Source organism: Coregonus clupeaformis, chromosome 30 (genome assembly GCF_020615455.1).
Source record: "Coregonus clupeaformis isolate EN_2021a chromosome 30, ASM2061545v1, whole genome shotgun sequence".
NCBI classification, from domain to species: Eukaryota; Metazoa; Chordata; class Actinopteri; order Salmoniformes; family Salmonidae; genus Coregonus; species Coregonus clupeaformis.
Window position 1 is genome coordinate 2,308,977 of NC_059221.1, and position 22,213 is coordinate 2,331,189.

At 41.7% G+C, this 22,213-nt stretch overlaps 1 protein-coding gene across 4 annotated transcripts in view; it reads left to right on the forward strand.

Moving 5' to 3' along the window:
• LOC121545520 (ephrin type-B receptor 2-like) overlaps window positions 1-16,727 on the forward strand; it is an 80,372-nt gene extending 63,645 nt beyond the window's left edge. Inside the window, exons 4-15 of one of the 4 annotated variants that reach the window (XM_041856101.2) lie at window positions 3,684-3,839; window positions 5,983-6,318; window positions 7,176-7,300; window positions 7,417-7,579; window positions 7,727-7,900; window positions 8,241-8,384; window positions 10,288-10,535; window positions 11,870-12,085; window positions 12,830-12,979; window positions 13,224-13,417; window positions 15,304-15,459; window positions 15,688-16,727. In XM_041856101.2, the coding sequence (XP_041712035.1) occupies window positions 3,684-3,839; window positions 5,983-6,318; window positions 7,176-7,300; window positions 7,417-7,579; window positions 7,727-7,900; window positions 8,241-8,384; window positions 10,288-10,535; window positions 11,870-12,085; window positions 12,830-12,979; window positions 13,224-13,417; window positions 15,304-15,459; window positions 15,688-15,796 (2,171 nt within the window). In that variant the 3' untranslated portion in view covers window positions 15,797-16,727. The remainder of the gene's footprint in view (window positions 1-3,683; window positions 3,840-5,982; window positions 6,319-7,175; window positions 7,301-7,416; window positions 7,580-7,726; window positions 7,901-8,240; window positions 8,385-10,287; window positions 10,536-11,869; window positions 12,086-12,829; window positions 12,980-13,223; window positions 13,418-15,303; window positions 15,460-15,687) is intronic. The other 3 variants (XM_041856103.2, XM_041856102.2, XM_045209400.1) reach the window with 3 other exon arrangements.
• Window positions 16,728-22,213: the final 5,486 nt, after the last annotated feature.

The following is a 22,213-nucleotide window of genomic DNA, read 5'->3' on the forward strand; positions in this document are numbered from 1 at the left end:
TATAATTATTATATTCAGCCCAAGGGCACAACGGCCACTGGCCGCAAAAGGCATGGATTTTTTTAGGGGGGGATTATGGCCACACAAAGGGGATGCAGCCAGTAAATTCAAGGCATTATCAAATACTTGTCAAATTGTGAATGAGAGACTGATGAAGTGTGTACAGTCTGCGCAAAAACAAAAAGCAGAGCTCATGCCTTTCATGTGACTTTTTTCAAATCATCATTAAAGTCGCATCTTGCAGCCTTAGAATGTATTAAAAATCAAACATATAGCCCAACATTTGTATCACAACTAAAGTTACTTAAATAACTCTAAGTTAAGCATATAGCAGTACCTGTTTCTTTGTTAACTGCTCAACACACAATAGCCGCATGTGCGCAATACCTCAAATCGTTTGGAGAAAATATCCTTTCTATGTTCAATTGTATTCTTCATAGTATAAAATAATATAAAATAATGCCATGGAATTCTAAGCAAATCTTGTCTGCTAAATGAACTAGTGTAGCCCACAGCCATATTGCATAGTCAGATCAGGGCCTAACATAAGGACAACTCAGAGTATGCTATTCTGTTCTTCTGAAATAGACTACATTTTCTTCATATCATGTTTCTTTAGACCTGTCTAAAATAAATAATGGATTTATTGTGATGGTGTAGGCTATATTACATAGATTTATTAGACTTTATAAAATGTAGATGTTCCAAAGGTCAGCATCAGTGGCTTGTAGGCAGGAGATGCTAAATGTGTTTATGTTAATTAACGGTCAGTTACTGTGAGACCAGCAGTTATTTGATTGACAATCACTGGCTGTAATGACCGCAACAGCCCTAGTTCTGATCGAGCCATTCAGACACATTATACAATTATTATTGTGCAATACCATTTTATTTGATAGTACTTTACAATTAAAAACACATTATTTTATTTAAGCAACTATTAAAAGCTTGACATTTCGGCCTGATGATGGTTCTGATGAAGGCCGAAACGTCAAGCTTTTAAAGTTTCTTAAAGATGGAATCCGCAGTAGGGGAAACAGCGCCACTGGCCACCCCACCACTGCAAATGCAGTACATATTGTGCTCTTCTAATGCTGTGCCATGGGAAAAAACAGTTTGGTGTTTGCAGTAACTTATTTGTTGTTGTAATATCGCAAATGGGCGTGGCTGTTTCACCATTAAGGATTACAGATTTAAATAAAATAATGTTTTTAATGGTGAGCGAGCATCGCACCTTTTCCTTTATTTTTATTTTGTTAGATTGGATGAGTTTATTTGTTTATTAGTCACATGTACAGGGTATTTGTAATTGCAGGGTACAGTGAAATTCTTAGAATGTCCCAGAGGGAATGTCCACAGAGCAGCGGGGGTGGGGGGGGGGAGTGAGAAGTGAATGAAACAAGGATGATACAAAATTTGGTTGCACCTCAACTCGTTGGTTGAGCGCCCTCCACTTCTATCCGTATTTTACAGTATCTGAAATTAATTTGATAGAGAGCTGTGAATGCTTGGTGATACGGTACACTCATCCATTTCTAACAGACAAAATCAATGTTCCACCACAACCCCAGCTGACCCATTTCAGGTATAAGTCAATAGCTCTCCACAAGATTTAATGATGGCTGTTATTGAGCATTTAGTATGCTATTCATTACTGTACTGTAAGATTCATAACACATTTGTCTCTGGAGGGGGGTGTTGTGGTAGAAATATAATTTAATAGAAATAGAATGAGTAGAATGGGAAAGCGTCTCAGACCACTGTAATTTGATTGCAACCTCATTGACTTCAACCCATTCTAGTAATTATATTTCTATGGTGGTTGGATCCAGGATCCAGGGGCTGGGATGACATTGGTCCATACTATATTTGAGTGTGCAACTTTCTTTCTTTATTGAATGACTCTCTGTCATAGAACTGTCAATCCCCTCTGCTTTCTCTCCCCCTTCAGTCTTCCTCTCTATCTGGGTCTAGCCATGGGTGTTCCCTGGGTCCCTCTGCCAACAGACTCTTCCTTTTGTCTTGTCAGACTGGCTGTCCTTTGACATCCTAGGATTCCTATAGCTTCTCATTGTGGAAGTGAAAGACAGGACAGTTATTCAAAGCAGGGTGATGTGAGATACCTCCCACTGGGCAGAAACTGGTTGAATCAACGTTGTTTCCACATAATTTCAACAACAAAATTCAATGTGATGACGTTGAATCAACTTAGAAAATTGATTGGAAAAAGTCATCAACGTAAGGGAATTTTGTCATTTTTTTATCGAACTTTAAACCTAAATCCAATGACAGGGTGAAATGTGTTGTTGATTTCCTGTTGAATTAATGTTAGTTGAACTGACATCTGTGCCCAATGCGTTTGTTAGGGAGCGTTTGGACCTCTTGGGAAATAAGACAAAACCTAAATGAATTCAACAAGATTATAAATGTTTTAAAAGAGGCAAACACTCTTTCAATACTAGAGAATAATAATAAATATACTACTGTATATATTTGTTCCCACTGTCATGACACAGACTGGCTAAATGCACCCCAAAGAGGTCTGGGATAGACTACCACGTCTCTGCCAGTGTCAGACAGTCAGAAGCTGCGTCCTAAGTAGCACCCTATTCTTTTATAGTGCACTACTTTTGACTAGAGCCCTATGGGGACTATATAGGGAATAGGGTGCCATTTGGGACGTACCCAGAAAGTTGAGGAAGTGCCAGCCAGGCATCTAATAACTTTCACACCATCTTGATTGGATTAGCTTGCAAAGCTGGAGGCTGCAGTAACCTTTACACATTTATTTTGTATTTTATTTTACCATTATTTTACCAGGTAAATTGACTGAGAACACATTATCATTTACAGCAACAATCTGGGGAAAAGTTACAGGGGAGAGGAGGGAGGATGAATGAGTCAATTGGAAGCCGGGGTTGATTAGCTGGCCATGATGGTATGACGGCCAGATTTGGAATTTCACATAACTTACCCATGCTTTAGAAGACAAACTCCATGGTTTTTGTAGGATATTGGTTAGCAGTATGTGTTGTTTGGAACAAAGGGTTCTACACATAGAAACTACAAGTGTACAGTGAGACATTCTCTATGTAGGCAATCATGAAGGAGAATATATGATGTAGAGTTGTAGCCTCCTACGGTAATGATATGAGGATTTGGTACCGATCCTCTTCTCTCTCTTTAAACCCTATTACAACACAGTTGTAGAATATGTATAACCCCCTATACTGTCCCTTACACGTACCTTCCCCTCTCCCTCTCTCTCCCTATCATACACCTTTTGCCTTTTATAGTATAGCCATTCAATTCCAGACCTCCATAATAAGCTTTGCCTCACTCTGTTCTCCAAGATTTTCAAATGCCATGAGACAAAAACCTGAATAGCAACAAACCTCAGACTCCTGGAAGTTATATTTTATTAACCATATGTAGAAGGACATGCCAAAACCTATTATGTCTGTGCCTTTCAAGACCAATATTTTATTATATGTCTGGGAATTTGTCTTTCAATCGACTCTGTACCCTTTTTTCTCTCAAGCTGTCAATGTGAAAAATGTCTGGAGTATTACATTTTATGTCACTCTTCAGTATAATAAGTTAATTCATAACCTCTCTAACTCCCTCTGTCCCTCCCCCCCCCCGTCCCCCCGTCCCCGTCTCCTTCTCTCTCTCATATGCAGCGTGTGGCTCAGGGTTCTTTAAGTCTTCCCAGGGGGACCACCTGTGTCTCCAGTGTCCCATCAACAGTCGCACCACCAACGAGGGGGCCACCAACTGTGTGTGCCGCAACGGCTACTACCGCACCGACTCGGATCCCCCGCAGATACCCTGCACCAGTAGGTTTCTAGTCCTTACAGTACCACACACTCTCCATAGGTGGTACTACACAGTGTTAAGGAAAGACACAGTAGAGATTATCATACAACAGTCTATTTAGTAGGCTTTTTGTGTATATAAGAATAGTATAAAAATTCACATTTTAAATAATGAATTGACAAATGCTCCCAGGACATAATGGGCCATTATCAATTCTTCTGAGTTTTCATTTTTTATTTGAATTTACTAACAGAATCCATCACCTCAACCCTAATAATGTAACGTAGGCCTTATGTGTCATTCACTATAGAAAAAAGAACCTGCCTAGCAAAGACACAATGATTCTGATATATTTTGTGCATAATGCAATGAGCACAAACAAAAGTGCTAACCTCAAGCCAAATCTATTCAACTTTCACTTTTTTATCAACACTCCAGCTCCACTTGTACAAGAAATACCAAAGTGATGCATACTTCTAGGTGCCCAAGGGCCAAACAAGGGTTATGTTTCATTCTGGCATGTGGTGGCCCTCTTTTGTAAAAGCACTGAACTGTTGGAATGTCCCTTCCATTCTCTTCCATTGGTGCAACAGTCCGACAAGGACCTCAGAGAAAATAGCCTGAGAGATTTGCATAAGCCTGTCCCTTATGAAGGGGGCAGCTGTTTTGAATTTGAAAATGGGTTTGTGTCCCAAATAGCACCCTATTGCTTTTATAGTGCACTACTTTTAACCAGAGCCCTATGGGCACCCTATGGGCCCTGGGGAAAAGTAGTGCACAAAAAAGGCAATAGGGTGCCATTTGGGATGTAGCCAGGGCCACAATGGAGATGTGGCCCTCAGCGGTCTCTCTCTAATTGAAGAGGCAGAAATGAGCATGCAGGGGCATTCTTTGTGTCTCTCAGATTCCATCAGGACGCTAGTTAGCTAGCACACTGCTCTTTTAACCGCTCTCTCTTCCTTCTATAGAAATGTTGATCTGAAGCCTGATGGACTTGAATAGAGCTCATGCAAATACTTTGGAGTCTTTGAATTTAGTGTCAGAATAAAAGTTAAATATCACAACATTTCTATTTGAAATATTTTGGACATCAGAGCAACCTTGAGGGAATCTTATTTGAGTCAGAAAAATATGTTCATATGATAGGGAAGAACTATAAAACCTTGTAGAGAGCATATCCAACTGACTATCTCTTAGAAATATATATAAACTATTGGAACCAAGACTTAAAAATAACTGATGTTGGCACAATATGGAGGGAAAGTTGGAGCAATAACTAACAAAATTACAGTTAACGAAAATGTACGCTTAATCCAGGATAGACCAATGTATAGAATGTATTATACAAGAGACAAAATTCACAAATTCTATAGCATAACGGCAGAGTCATGTCTTAAGTGTAAAACTAATAATGACTCAATAATCCATGCTTTCTGGGAATGCAATAAAGTCCGGAAGTTGTGGGCGGAGCTAGAAAGTTGCCTGTCAGAACTATTAACAATGTAACCTTACTTTTAATCTGTTTGTCTGCATATTTTAAGACATGTCATATGGGGGTCTAGTGAGATACCCGATGGGTTGAACGATTCTCTTTTCATCACTCATCTTGAAAAAACATATACTAAAAACTTGGAAATCTATCAATCCGCAATCATTAACACAAAGGAAAAACCTAATGATTTATTATTTCATTATTGAAAGTGTGTGGGCTACGGAGAGAAACAAAATGCAGTTTCAGGCCATGTGGTGGAGAGAAATGCAGGCACTGGAGATGGGGGTGTGTGCTAGTGGGTCTGGGCAGGGGTGATGTAGTTTATGTTTGTATGATGTTGTCGTTTGTATGTGTATGTTTTGTATTGTTTATAAAAAACAAAAATTAGTGTCCGAATATTGAAGTATGTTGACGTGTGGAGACTATAGTTTTGTAACCTACTGTATACTACTCCAACCACACAGAGTTAATTTATTACAGAGTTAACCAGCAGTCAACAACCCTGATGCTGGAGAGCTATAGTACAGGGTGTGGGTTGTGTTGGAATCTGACGCTGCACTCCCTGTAGCTCCTCAGGACCAGGTTTGATGATGACCACTGTCTGGAGTATAAACCTCATCATCAGTGACCTTCCCTAAACTCTTCTTCATCTCCCCCATCTCCCCTGACAGCCATCCCCTCCGCGCCCCAGAGCGTAATCTCCATCGTGAACGAGACGTCCCTGAGGTTGGAGTGGAGCACGCCACGTGATGGCGGCGGCCGCGAGGACGTGGTCTACAACATCATCTGTAAGAGCTGTGGAGGGGGCCGGGGAGGCTGTACACGCTGCGGGGACAATGTCCAGTTCATCCCTCGCCAACTGGGCCTGACGGAGACCAGCGTCCACATCACTGACCTGCTGGCCCACACACAGTACACCTTTGAGATCCAGGCGGTCAATGGAGTCTCCGACCAGAGCCCCTACTCGCCACACTACTCCTCAGTCAACATCACCACCAACCAGGCCGGTAAGGGTATAGTATTCAGACATGATTTACAGCGTTATTAGTTGAGGTTCAAGTTTCAAATGGACTGGGTGTTAAGCAATGTTGTTATTAGGGTCAGGCTATACACTTGCAACTCTCTGCCCTTAACACTGTAGTCTTTTCTCCACTGCACTAGCTGTCAGTCCTAATTACTGTCTGGGATAGGACTGTGAAAAGAGCAAACTCAGGTTCCCATGAGCCCCAGTGTTTTTCTGGGGCTGCTGGGACCTGCATGGCAGCAATTACAGGCTATAACCAAAAGCACTAATGTTACATAAACATGCCCTAATTAAGTCCTCATTAGGAGAGGCCTTGTGTGTGTGTGTGTGTGTGTGTGTGTGTGTGTGTGTGTGTGTGTGTGTGTGTGTGTGTGTGTGTGTGTGTGTGTGTGTGTGTGTGTGTGTGTGAGTGTGAGTGTGAGTGTGTCTGCCTACTGAGTGAATATTTCATATCTCAGACTGAAAACAAATACATTATTACTATTAGTATTTTCAGTGAATGGGTGACTGTAATAATACTCAATAAACCACCTGGGTGACTGTAATAATACTCAATAAACCACCTGGGTGACTGTAATAATACTCAATAAATCACCTGGGTGACTGTAATAATACTCAATAAACCATCTCCGATGTTCCTGGCTCTTTGTTCCTTGCTGCATCATTAGTCTTGTTCTTGATTACCAGTTGGGTTTTGAAAGCTTCTTTCTGGTGTTGTGGTAATGTCACTAACCTTAACCCTAACCCTTCTATCCCTCTCTCTCTCTCTCTCTCTCTCTCTCTCTCTCTCTCTCTCTCTCTCTCTCTCTCTCTCTCTCTCTCTCTCTCTCTCTCTATCAGCACCATCGGCCGTGTCGATCATGCACCAGGTGAGCCGGACCCCTGACAGCATCACTCTCTCTTGGTCCCAACCGGACCAGCCCAACGGCCTCATACTGGACTATGAGCTGCAGTACTATGATAAGGTAAAGTCAGTTGACAGGTATTACTGCTGTAATTCAAACAGTGAGCAGATCCAGTCTTACACCCTGTGTGTGTATGTGTGTGTGTCTGTGTGTGTGTCTGTGTCTGTGTGTTCCAGAGCATGGCAGAGTGGAACTCATCGGTGGTGCGCAGTCAGACCAACACAGCAGTCATCCGTGGCCTGAAGCCCGGAGCTATATACATCTTCCAGGTGCGGGCTCGGACCGTGGCCGGATTCGGACGCTTCAGCGGAAAGATGTACTTTCAGACCATGACTGAAGGTATGCCATTCGAACCAGTATTTTTCAAACACTTTTGAATTATCTTGACCGGTATATGGTATAGTCCCAAAAGTGCAACATTACAGAGTAGGCCAACCTTGTAGAAGTTAATAAGAGGAATGGGTTTGTTTGGTTGTGTATTTGCAGAGGAGTACAAGTCCAGCTTTCAGGAGAAGCTCCCCCTCATAATTGGCTCAGCTGCTGCAGGTGTGGTCTTCATCATCGCTGTGGTCGTATTGGTCATCGTCTGCAATCGAAGAAGCTCTGAGAGACCAGAATCTGAATACACAGACAAGGTCCAGCACTACACCAGTGGCCACAGTGAGTAACATGTTTTACAATTGTAATTATAGATTTTTAAACTAGGATTAATTTTGATTGATATAAATTCTCCTTCCTACAGACAACCTTCTATCCGTGGGAAATGTGTTGAATAGTGGAGTGAAACATTTGTTAAGGAATAACGCTACCATCCTGGAGACAGTGGTGACATTACGATTAGATGTGAAATACTGGGAGTTAAGGGTTACTACTGTATCTAACCACCTGTATCAGGTCTAAGCCCAGGCAAGGTTTTAGCTACTGTTGTATGTAGCCAATACGTACCCCCAGGCTGTATATTATGCATAGCCTCTGTTTTTTCTCTGTTTCTCCTTCCAAGTGTCTCCAGGAATGAAGATCTATATTGACCCCTTCACTTATGAGGACCCCAACGAGGCAGTGAGGGAGTTTGCCAAAGAGATCGACACCTCCTGTGTCAAGATCGAGCAAGTCATTGGCGCAGGTAAAAAATCAACCGGTGAAGGTGAAAACCCTATATACATTATAACATATACATTATAACACAGATTAAGCTTAGTCCTGGACTAAAAAGCATTCTCAATGAAGATTTTCAGTTGAAAGCACTTTTTAGTCCAGGACTAGGCTTAATCTGTGTCTGGGAAACAGTCCCATAAAAGTTGATATTGATTTACACTACCGGTCAAAAGTTCTAGAACACCTACTCATTCAAGGGTTTTTCTTTATTTTTACTATTTTCTACATTGTAGAATAATAGTGAAGACATTAAACTATGAAATAACACATATGGAATCATGTAGTAACCAAAGAAGTGTTAAACAAATCAAAATGTATTTTATATTTGAGATTCTTCAAATAGCCACACTTTGCCTTGATGACAGCTTTGCACACTCTTGGCATTCTCTCAACCAGCTTCATGAGGTAGTCACCTGGAATGCATTTCAATTAACATGCGTGCCTTCTTAAAAGTTCATTTGTGGAATTTCTTTCCTTCTTAATGCATTTGAGCCAATCAGTTGTGTTGTGACAAGGTAGGGGGGTATACAGAAGATAGCCCTATTTGGTAAAAGACCAAGTCCATATTATGGCAAGAACAGCTCAAATAAGCAAAGAGAAACGACAGTCCATCATTACTTTAAGACATGAAGGTCAGTCAATATGGAACATTTCAAGAACTTTGAAAGTTTCTTCAAGTGCTATGATGAAACTGTCCCTCATGAGGACCGCCACAGGAATGGAAGACCCAGAGTTACCTCTGCTGCAGAGGATAAGTTCATTAGAGTTACCAGCCTCAGAAATTGCAGCCCAAATAAATGCTTCGCAGAGTTCAAGTAACAGACACATCTCAACATCAACTGTTCAGAGGAGACTGTGTGAATCAGGCCTTCATGGTCGAATTGCTGTAAAGGAACCACTACTAAAGGTCAGCAATAATAAGAAGAGACTTGCTTGGGCCAAGAAACACGAGCAATGGACTTTAGACCGGTGGGAATGTGTCCTTTGGTCTGGAGTCCAAATTGGAGATTTTTGGTTCCAACCGCCGTGTCTTTGTGAGACGCGGTGTGGGTGAACGGATGATCTCCGCATGTGTATTTCCCACCGTAAAGCATGGAGAAGGAGATGTTATTGTGTGGGGGTGCTTTGCTGGTGACACTGTCAGTGATTTATTTAGAATCCAAGGCACACTTAACCAGCATGGCTAGCACAACATTCTGCAGCGATACGCCATCTCATCTGGTTTGGGCTTAGTGGGACTATCATTTGTTTTTCAACAGGACAATGACCCAACACACCTCCAGGCTGTGTAAGGGCTATTTTACCAAGAAGGAGAGTGATGGAGTGCTGCATCAGATGACCTGGCCTCCGCAATCCCCTGACCTCAACCAAATTGAGATGGTTTGGGATGAGTCGGACCGCAGAGTGAAGGAAAAGCAGCCAACAAGTGCTCAGCATATGTGGGAACTCCTTCAAGACTGTTGGAAAACATTCCAGGTGAAGCTGGCTGAGAGAATGCCAAGAGTGTGCAAAGCTGTCATCAAGGCAAAGGGTGGCTATTTGAAGAATCTCAAATATAAAATATATTTTGATTTGTTTAACACTTTTTTGGTTACTACATGATTCCATATATGTTATTTCATAGTTTTGATGTCTTCACTATTATTCTACAATGTAGAAAATCGTAAAAATAAAGAAAAACCCTTGAATGAGTAGGTGTTCTAAAACCTTTGACCGGTAGTGTACAGTGTGGATTAAACCCAATAATACATATTGTAAGATTTTCTTACAGTACATTTAAGATATCCAAGTTACTGTCCCATGTTATAGCACTTGGATAAGTCTTATAGTGGTGTATCAGAGTCCTTTGCTGATGGACAGTATATCTGAAACCTGAACCTGTTATTGTTCAGGAGAGTTTGGGGAGGTGTGCAGCGGGAACCTGCGTCTCCCTGGGAAGAGAGAGATCCTGGTGGCCATCAAGACACTGAAGACGGGCTACACAGAGTGCCAGAGGCGGGACTTCCTATCTGAGGCATCCATCATGGGTCAGTTTGACCACCCCAACATCATCCACCTGGAGGGCGTGGTTACCAAGAGCGCCCCCGTCATGATCATTACTGAGTTCATGGAGAACGGATCACTGGACTCCTTCCTCAGGGTCAGTACCGATGTAGGATCTTAATTTGATTACCTTGTTACTGGAGAAGTTTCCTAGTGTATTTGAGTTTTAAAAAGGCTTCTGAAGTTTGCAATTTCCACTTTGAAACTTCAGATTTGACCCACTGGGCATTTCAACCCCAAAAATCAATGTGATGACATTGAATCAACATGGAAAACTAATTGGATTTGCAAAAAGTCCTCATTGTAAGAGCATTTTAAACTAGTCCATTGGTATGGTGAAATGTTTAGTACTTTAGTTTATTTAGTAAATATTTTCTTAACTCTATTTCTTGAACTGCATTGTTGGTTAAGGGCTTGTAAGTAAGCATTTCACCGTAAGGTCTACACCTGTTGTATTCAGCGCATGTGACAAATAAACATTTGATTTGATTTGATTTGGTTGATTTCACGTTGAATTCACGTTAGTTGACAACTCAACCAAATGTAAATCAAAGCTAGACGTTGAGCTGACGTCTGTGCCCAGTGGGGATGTTCCCTTACAAAAAATTTAGCAACCCCTGTAGCAAACTGGCCCAAATTAAGATCCTAGATATGTAGGTCAGTGGGCCTCAGCATCTCAATATTCTGGAGAGATCTCCTCTCCTTTTTTCCTTCCCTTCCTTCTTCCAGACATGTATCAGGTTAAAATACAGTAGGTGGCTTTCACCTGTCTTCTCTTTTGGATCAGTGCAAATAAATGGAAAGGTGACTAGATTAGGAGATTAGGAGAGGAGCAGCTAAGGGCTAGATCTCTGCCTAATCTCATGAGTGAATTTCAGAGATAATAAATAGGACAGAATCAAAATTATATTTAGATGTGAAGTATTGTAGGTCATATGAAATATCATAGTAACCATACTGATTTTTCAACTGCTTTTCAACATCAAGAACCCAATGGATTCAAGAACACAGTGGCTGTCTCTCCTCCACATCTACACTTCTACACAATAGCTTTTTGGTTTTTAATTAGCTCTGGTGGGTTTCTCACGGGCTGGCCCAGGTGTGAGGTGTGTAGAGTGGGCTTAGTTAGATCAGGTGAGCTCACAGATACAAGTGATGATCAGCCAGACACTCAATTTTATGTGGCTAACAACACTAGGGGAACTAATATGAGAACCAGCATAATTTTTTGGAATGTGTACCGCACGCCTGAACACATATCATAGAATGTAGCATAGCATTGCATAACATAGCATAGCATAACATAGCATAGCATAACATTGCATAATATAGCATAACATAGCATAACATAACATTGCATAAAAATAGCATAACATAGTATAACATAACATAGTATAGCAATATAAAGTTTCAGTGTTTTTTTTTTTAAAGCAAAATGACGGGCAGTTCACGGTGATCCAGCTGGTGGGCATGCTACGTGGCATTGCGGCGGGCATGAAGTACCTAAATGACATGAACTACGTGCACCGGGACCTGGCTGCCCGCAACATCCTGGTCAATAGCAACCTGGTGTGTAAGGTGTCTGACTTCGGGCTCTCACGCTTTCTGGAGGAAGACACATCAGATCCCACCTATACCAGTGCCCTGGTGAGTGTGGCTCTGTCCCAATATCCATACTTCCATACTATGTAGTATAAAGCAATGTATTTTGGGCAAGTTAGACACCACAAACACCAGTGTCCTGGTGAGTATGGCTCTGTTCCAATCATAGAAATAGACAATATTTCTATGGTTCCAATATACACACTAGAATGCCACTTATTATGAAGCAATGTATTGGGCATGCATTCTAAGTGGTATGCTAGTATGGAAATGTATCAGGTTTGAGATTATACATGCAGGATGCATCCTAATAGTCTAAAGTGGCTTCCTCTCCTCGGCTCATTCCTTTCATCACCATTGATTTGCAAGCATAGGACACAGGAAAGCAATATCAGTGTCTCAACAAAGGATTTGCTTTTACCTGTCCAGTGCTATCAGATCAGTGCAGAAGAAGACGACGAAACAACGCCACTTCTTGAGACTACTGAGATCCACCCACAACCAATGCTTTATTTGCGGGCTGCAGTCCGATTTTCTACCCTTCTCCTGAACTGTGCACTGAGTACTCCTTCTTATAGATTTAAAAGAAATGGTCTGGTTTAAGAAATATGGTGGAAACTGACTCTAAATCACTCTGGAGAAGAGGATCTGCTAAATTACCAAATTGTAACTCCCTTCAGGCATACTTGCACCAATCCAATACTTCTAAATGCATGAGGGGAGTGACCAAGTGCACAGTCCTGGCTGAAGGGTAGAGAATTGGTATGGAACACTTGTCTGTCTTTACAGGGAGGGAAGATCCCTATCCGATGGACCGCCCCGGAAGCCATTCAGTACAGGAAGTTCACCTCCTCCAGTGATGGGTGGAGCTACGGCATCGTCATGTGGGAGGTGATGTCATACGGAGAGAGGCCCTACTGGGACATGAGTAATCAAGATGTGAGTATCCAGGAGGAGTCATCATCATCATCGTTTCACCTACAATATTATTCCTAGAGCAGATTATTGCAGTCACTTGGAGAAAACAGAGAGAAAAGGGGGGATGGAGCGATTGAGACAGTGAGACACATTCAGAGAGAGAGACAGTCTTACTATACTTCAGGCTGTATTAACCACATGGGGAGAGAAACAATTTAGGCCAAGGCTATTGATTTTCATATAAATCTGTGCCAATGCCCTGTAGGTGATCAATGCCATAGAGCAGGACTACCGGTTGCCCCCGCCCATGGACTGTCCTAGTGCCCTGCACCAGCTCATGCTGGACTGCTGGCAGAAGGACCGCAACAACCGGCCCAAGTTCAGCCAGATTGTCAACAACCTGGACAAGATGATCCGCAATCCCAACAGTCTGAAGGCCATGACGCCGCTGTCATCAAGGTAAGGCACTCACGGGCTATGTCTCAGTCATCTTAAATGGCTTCCATCCTTTCCTCATCTCCTTTCCTCAATGACGACCACTAATTTTAGTGGACTCTCCAGTCCAAGGAAAGGACTCAAGGAAAGGAAGCTGTAAAGGACAGACTCATTTTTTAAATTTATTTTTAATTTCACCTTTATTTAACCAGGTAGGCCAGTTGAGAACAAGTTCTCATTTACAACTGCGACCTGGCCAAGATAAAGCAAAGCAGTGCGATAAAAACAACAACAACACAGAGTTACACATGGGATAAACAATACATAAAGTCAATAACACTATAGAAAATCTATATACAGTGTGTGCAAATGTAGTAAGTTATGGAGGTAACGCAATAAATAGGCCATAGTGCAAAATAATTACAATTTAGTATTAACACTGGAGTGATAGATGTGCAGAAGATGATGTGCAAATAGAGATACTGGGGTGCAAATGAGCAAAATAAAAAACAATATGGGGATGAGGTAGTTGGGTGGGCTAATTACAGATGGGCTGTGTACAGGTGCAGTGATCGGTAAGCTGCTCTGACAACTGATGCTTAAAGTTAGTGAGGGAGATAAGAGTCTCCAGCTTCAGAGATTTTTGCAGTTCGTTCCAGTCATTAGCAGCAGAGAACTGGAAGGAATGGCGGCCAAAGGAGGTGTTGGCTTTAGGGATGACCAGTGAGATATACCTGCTGGAGCGCAAACTACGGGTGGGTGTTGCTATGTTGACCAATGAGCTAAGATAAGGCAGGGATTTGCCTAGCAGAGATTTATAGATGACCTGGAGCCAGTGGGATTGGCGACGAATATGTAGTGAGGGCCAGCCAACGAGAGCGTACAGGTCACAATGGTGGGTAGTATATGGGGCTTTGGTGACAAAACGGATGGCACTGTGATAGACTACATCCAATTTGCTGAGTAGAGTGTTGGAGGCTATTTTGTAAATTACATCGCCGAAGTCAAGGATCGGTAGGATAGTCAGTTTTACGAGGGCATGTTTGGCAGCATGAGTGAAGGATGCTTTGTTGCGAAATAGGAAGCCGATTCTAGATTTAACTTTGTATTGGAGATGCTTAATGCGAGTCTGGAAGGAGAGTTTACGGTCTAACCAGACACCTAGGTATTTGTAGTTGTCCACCCGCCGAGTGATTCTAGTCGGGCGGGTGGGTGATTGAAGAGCATGCATTTAGATTTACTAGCGTTTAAGAGCAGTTGGAGGCTACGGAAGGAGTGTTGTATGACATTGAAGCTCGTTTGGAGGTTTGTTAACACAGTGTCCAAGGAAGGGCCAGATGTATACAAAATGGTGTCGTCTGCATAGAGGTGGATCTGAGAGTCACCAGCAGCAAGAGCGACATCATTGATATACACAGAGAATAGAGTCGGTCCGAGAATTGAACCCTGTGGCACCCCCATAGGTCAATTAGAAAGGCCTGCTCGCTGAAGTGTTTTAGGGAGCGTTTGACAGTGATGAGGGGTGGTCGTTTGACCGCAGACCCATTACGGACACAGGCAATGAGGCAGTGATCGCTGAGATCCTGGTTGAAGACAGCGGAGGTGTATTTAGAGGGCAAATTAGTCAGGATGATATCTATGAGGGTGCCCATGTTTACGGATTTAGGGTTGTACCTGGTAGGTTCCTTGATAACCTGTGTGAGATTGAGGGCATCTAGTTTAGATTGTAGGATGGCCGGGGTGCACTGTTTCATCTGAGGCTCTTTGATTCACTGTTTCTTTCTCTTTTCTCCTTATCTTTTTTGGTTTGCTTTGGGTTGTCACTGGGTTCTCAATGGATTTGTTTGGGTTCTCAATGGGTTTTCAATGGATTTGTTTGGGCTCTCACTGGGTTCCTCTCCTGTTCCTAGTGTTCACCTACCTCTGCTAGGCCGCAGTACGCCTGACTTCTCCAGCTTCAGCACCGTGGATGAGTGGCTGGATGCCATCAAGATGGGCCAGTACAAGGAGAACTTTGCCAATGAGGAGTTCACCAGCTTCGATGTGGTCTCACAAATGACCACAGAGTAAGTTAACCTCTCCAGACAACCTCCCCCTGCTAAATGTGTCCTAGACTGTGTTGAATGTGTTTTAGACTGATCTTGATGTGTCATAGACTGTGCTAAATGTGTCATAGACCTAGACTGTGTTAAAAGTGTTCTAGACTGTGCTAACTGTGCTAAATCTGGCCTCATAAACTGTACTAAATGTGTCCTAGACTGCTGTGTTGCTGATTGCTTTCTCTCTCTTCACAGGGACATCCTCCGAGTAGGGGTGACGCTAGTAGGCCACCAGAAGAAGATCCTGAACAGTGTCCAGTCCATGCGGGCCCAGATGAACCAGATCACCTCTGTGGAGGTCTGACCTCTGACCTCTAGACGGGGAGGACACCGGACTGGACCGGACCCCCAGCCTGGTCTCCCTGTTAGACTGTGACTCCCACCCCCATCAGACCCCTTTCTCTAGACCATCCTCCCATGAGTTCAGTCAACAGTCTGCAGCCGTACTGTGCGGTAAGTCTGGTCAGTCTGCAGCTGTGCTCAGTCCACAACCACCGCCTCCTCTTATGTTTAGTCTGTCTCTAGTGCTGAGCCTACGACTGTGTCCAGAATGTGTCCGGTCTCCAACTGCAGTCTGTCTGTGTTGAGTGCAGAGCTGCAGCCCCTCCCTCTGTTTGTAGAAGGATATTGTTTACAGTCTATTGGTTGGATATGATTTCTACTAGTCCCCAGACTGAAACTCATCAACAAGACTGCCCTTTAAAAGGGCATTTAAGAGTAGGTTGGGACCAGACTTCATAGAACTTTACTCTCATCTTTCACAATGAGGTTCTGAGGGTATCAGCGACTCCAACAATATGACCAGTACTCTGAACGGACTCCCATAAAGTTAAAGTCTATGGAACTTTATGGATGTAAAATGAAATGACTCATCTTCTGGAAGCATCAGACTCAGCGTTCTTGTGAATAATGCTCTCTTTTGACAGTTAGAAAATTATGGTGATTATATTTCCGCTTGCCACCTAGAGTACTTCCAATCTCTTGAAAACATTTTTTGAACGTTTTTAAAAAACCTTTGAACACACTACTTCCAACAGCCCAAAATAACCATAATATAAATGTAATGTACTGTGCATGTCATTGTCTTGTACATATCAGATGCACTTGACTCTCCGTCTGCAGACTACGCGCTGCACGTAGGGCCCTGTGGCCGCTAGGGGTCTCAGTCGGGGTCTCAACTTACTGTTGAGAGTTAGAAACGTAGATTACACAAGGTGCAATTTCGAAATTTGGTTTTGCATCAGCAGTTTTCCACTTACAGTGAGCTCCAAAAGTATTGGGACGTTTTACCATTTTTGTTGTTGTTTTAGCGCTGTTCTCCAGCACTTTGGATTTGAAATGATACAATAACGATGAGGTTAACATGCAGACTGTCAGATTTAATTTGAGGATATTTGTCATCAATATCGGGTTAACCGTTTAGAAATTACAGCACTTTTTGTTCATAGTCCCCCCATTTTAGGGGACCAAAGGTATTGGGACAAATTCACTTCTTTGTTTATTAATATTTTAGTATTTGGTCCCATATTCCTAGCATGCAATGACTACATCAAGCTTGTGACTCTACAAACTTATTGGATGCATTTGCTGTTTGCTTTGGTTGTGTTTCAGATTATTTTGTGCCCAATATAAATTAATGGTAAATAATGTATTGTGTAATTTTGGAGTCACTTTATTGTAAATAAGAATCGAATATGTTTCTAAACACTTCTACATTAATGTGGATGCTACCATGATTATGGATAGTCCTGAATGAATTGTGAATAATGATGAGTGAGAAAGTTACAGAAGCATAAATATATCCCCCTCCGAAAAATGCTAACCTCCCATGTTATATGTAATAGTGAGAGGTTAGCATGTCTTGGGGGTATGATATTTGTGCGTCTGTAACTTTCTCACTCATCATTATTCACGATTCATTCAGGACCTTCCATAATCATGGTAGCATCCACGTTAATGTAGAAGTGTTTAGAAACATATGAAACATACCCTCAAATTTAAGCTGACAGTCTGCACTTTAACCTCAGAGTCATTGTATGATTTTAAATCCAAAATGTTGGAGTACAGAGCCAAAACAACAAAAAATGTGTCACTGTCCCAATACTTTTGGAGCTCACTGTATTGTCAGTCACTGACAGTCACTCAATTAGCCCATGTCAGCTAACCAAATCTTGTTTAGGGCCCCCAAAAGGCTAGGGGCTCTCCATTGTTTCTCTCTCTTCTGGGAATCACAGGTTGCCATAGCCACTGAACCATGTCGGACATTTTCACTGTTTTTTGGAGTTCTGCTACATGCAATCTTTGAGTTGTTTTTTAAATGTTTCTATGTGCACCTTAATGGTTAAGTAGGATGGGCGCTACCATGAATTCTTCCATTACAAATGTGTTGTGTGCAAAGTTTAGATTACTCTTTCCCTTTGCCCTCCGCTATGTTTAAACGATCTCATGTGAATACCAATGTACTTTGGTCCTGTCATGAAGAAGCACTTGTCCTCCCCTTTATGGTGCATACAAAATGGCTGCCTTAGGTTATGCAGCCAGGTGTACTATAATGTACTTGCACAAAATGGCAGCCTCTGAAGCTCCACAGGTGGGAAATTATTAGAAAGGGAGCCTGCTGATATTTAAAAGACTTCACAGAACACTGCTTATTGTTTGTTCTTATACGGCTACCTATGATCACCATTGACAGTATGGAGCTGTGAATTGTCACGTAATCTGGGGTCGTACACGGTGGACATATTGACATGTATATACTGTTGCTGTTACTATTTAAAAAGTTAGAACACGTGTTTATGAATCGTCACATAGAAAAGTGGGGACTTTTTAAAGAAATGGATGAAAGGTCATTAAAAAAAAATATGGCCTTCAGTTTTTTTGTACTGAGAGGTAGGGTCTCCTATTGTGTCAGCACAAATCACAACAAGTTTACACATTGATACTCCGTCCATAACGTACTGTACTTGAGGTTCAGGGATCAGCAGGAAAACGTTTAAAATGTTTTTTAAAAGTGTTTTTCTAAGCAGCCAAAAGATACTAGACAAGTAAAACCAGGCTGTTGCAACCTCTGCTCCTTGAGTGCTACAGTGTCTGCATGATTCCATTGTCTCAGCACTTCATGGATAAATCATGATCAGTCATTCCATAGGGCATCTCACATAGCATTTAATAGTTATAAATAAGGTACTAATTAGGAGACACCTCAATGAGACAACAGTGTTATTAAAATGTTATACTACTGCTACCCAACCAACAAACTCTGCTTTTCTGGGGGAAAAAGACACTCCCCACTTCGATAAATAGGGATATGTTCTTCCAAATACTATCCTCTGCAGTTCTTCACAGATACATTGTCCTCATCTTATAATTTATTATCTGTCGTTTAGCATAGCTTCTCATCAAGGTACAGCATGTGCATTAATGTGTTGGAAGCTTTGTTATTTGATCATATAGGATAGCCCCAGACACAATTTTACTTTGTTTTTATAGGCCTAGCATAACAAGTGGGGAGGCAATGGACTATACAAGATCTGAATTTGTGAATGAAGGAAGACTGTCAAATCATACAAATATTTATTTGTTTATTTTTTGCTTCTGTCAACAAATACACTCAGAAAGAGCCTGCCATCTCTGAGTGCATGCCATTTGCTAACAAAATAAACCAAAATGGACGCTTCTACTGTAACCTCAAGTCAATATAGTTGTGCCCTCTCTATATGACCACATTTAAGTATTTGTCATTCTAGGTGTTAAAAAATAACTCTCATTCCCTATGCTGGTCCCAAGTTAAAACTGCACTATTACTGTACCTCTATACCGTTATAGTACCTTTTTCACATTCTTTCACTTTTGTCCTCCATCCTTGGTCTGCCAAACCCCAACTCCGCTCCCAACCCCCGTCCCCCCCGTCCCCCCCGTCCCCCCCGTCCCCCGTCCCCCAATCTCCGCCTAACCACTGTGATTGCATTGGGACGTTTTGTTTTCTGTATAAATGTACATTGACTGTAACCCTGTGAATGATGTAACAATTCTAATTATTTGTAATACTGTTATTTGTCTATTTTATAAAATAAAATAAAGACAAAACAAAAGAAAACAGCAACTACAACAACAAACTGAAGGCCGGTACAACTGTTTCAATAATAATAAAAAATATTGGTTACATTCTGTCTCAAAGTACCTTTATTTTCTAAAATAACTTTTCCCCTTTATCTTGCATTAAATGTATATTTCATCAAATAAAGATCTTATGACTTACTATTTTCTATATTTGACCATGTCTTCTACTTAATGTTTTTTCCTCACTGTAAAATAACTGGTGCTTAGACCGTAAAGAACACATTGAACACAAGAGGGAAGTAGAGACCACTCTAGGATATTTGTCCAACAATGTCAGCAGTCAAGTTGCTTGTCTATTTGTTTTTGCAAAGCTATTTTCGGAGGGAATTGGTGAGCATTTGCCCGAAGTCTCATCTGTTTAGTCTTTTATCATATTGTAATTACATTTCCAAATACAAGACTAAGAAGGCTTGATTCCAAGTTGTACATTAACAGTGTTCTTTCACTCACTGGGTCATTGTGTGGCCATGTGTGCTTTCTGAGAGAGTACTTTCATTCTTAACCATCAAATGTAAACAAACTGGGAGCAAATCCGGACATACACTACCTTTCAAAAGTTTGGGGTCACTTAGAAATGTCCTTGTTTTCGAAAGAAAAGCCATTTTTTTGTCCATTAAAATAACATCAAATTGATCAGAAATACAGTGTAGACATTGTTAATGTTGTAAATGGCTATTGTAGCTGGAAATGGCTGATATTTAATGGAATATCTACATAGGCGTACAGAGGCCCATTATCAGCAACCATCAGTCCTGAGTTCCAATGGCACGTTTGCTAATCCAAGTTTATAATTTTGAAAGGCTAATTGATCATTAGAAAACCCTTTTGCAATTATGTTAGCACAGCTGAAAACTGTTGTGCTGATTAAAGAAGCAATACAACCTTCTTGAGACAAGTTGAGTATCTGGAGCATCAGCAATTGTGGGTTCGATTACAGGCTCAAAATGGCTAGAAACAAATAACTTTCTTCTGAAACTCGTCAGTCTATTCGTGTCCTAAGAAATGAAGGCTATTCCATGCGAGAAATTGCCAAGAAACTGAAGATCTTGTACAATGCTGTGTACTACTCCCTTCACAGAACAGCACAAACTGGCTCTAACCAGAATAGAAAGAGGAGTGGGAGGCCCCGGTGCACAACTGAGCAAGAGGACAAATACATTAGTGTCTAGTTTGAGAAACAGATGCCTCACAGGTCCTCAACTGGGAGCTTCATTAAATAGTACCCACAAAACACCAGTCTCAACGTCAACAGTGAAGAGGCGACTCCGGGATGCTGACCTTCTAGGCAGAGTTGCAAAGAAAAAGCCATATCTCAGACTGGCCAATAAAAATAAAAGATTAAGATGGGCAAAAGAACACAGACACTGGACAGAGGAAGATTGGAAAAAAGTGTTATGGACAGACGAATCGAAGTTTGAGGGGTTCGGATCACAAAGAAGAACATTTGTGAGACGCAGACCAAATGAAAAGATGCTGGAGGAGTGCTTGATGCCATCTGTCAAGCATGATGGAGGCAATGTGATGGTCTGGGGGTGCTTTGGTGGTGGTAAAGTGGGAGATTTGTACAGGGTAAAAGGGATCTTGAAGAAGGAAGGCTATCACTCCATTTTGCAACGCCATGCCATACCCTGTGGACGGAGCTTGATTGGAGCCAATTTCCTCCTACAACAGGACAATGACCCAAAGCACAGCTCCAAACAATGCAATAACTATTTAGGGAATAAGCAGTCAGCTGGTATTCTGTCTATAATGGAGTGGCCAGCACAGTCACTGGATCTCAACCCTATTGAGCTGTTGTGGGAGCAGCTTGACCGTATGGTACGTAAGAAGTGCCCATCAAGCCAATCCAACTTGTGGGAGGTGCTTCAGGATGCATGGGGTGAAATCTCTTCAGATTACCTCAAAAAATTGACAACTAGAATGCCAAAGGTCTGCAAGGCTGTAATTGCTGCAAATGGAGGATTATTTGACAAAAGCAAAGTTTGAAGGACACAATTATTATTTATTTTTAAATTTGAGTCATTTAGCAGACGCTCTTATCCAGAGCGACTTACAGTTAGTGAGTGCATACATTTTTCATACTGGCCCCCCGTGGGAATCGAACCCACAACCCTGGCGTTGCAAGCGCCATGCTGTACCAACTGAGCTACACGGGACTAATTTATATTAAACATCATTATTTCTAACCTTGTCAATGACTACATTTCCTATGCATTTTGCTATATTTCCTATTCAAACTCATTTCATGTATGTTTTCATGGAAAACAAGGACATTTCTAAGTGACCCCAAACTTTTGAACAGTAGTGTATACGTACATCTGGCAATGTAACAGATGTGGGTGCAACTTTCTTTACTAGACTAGAGATTTCCTCAGCTGAAGACACTTGTGATCAAGTACTTCTGTATTACTTTATTTCGGCAACATAATCTGGGTAAGTGTATCCCATTTCTCAGAAGGCACATTGTACGACATCCTCGAAAGCCCAAGTGCCAGTGCCCAGTGTCTGCCTGCCTGCCTGTCTGTCTGTTTGTCTGTCAAATTCCTGCAGCTTGATCCTGATTCTTGATAGTACAGAATGTGGCTAAGCTTCAGTCAGATAT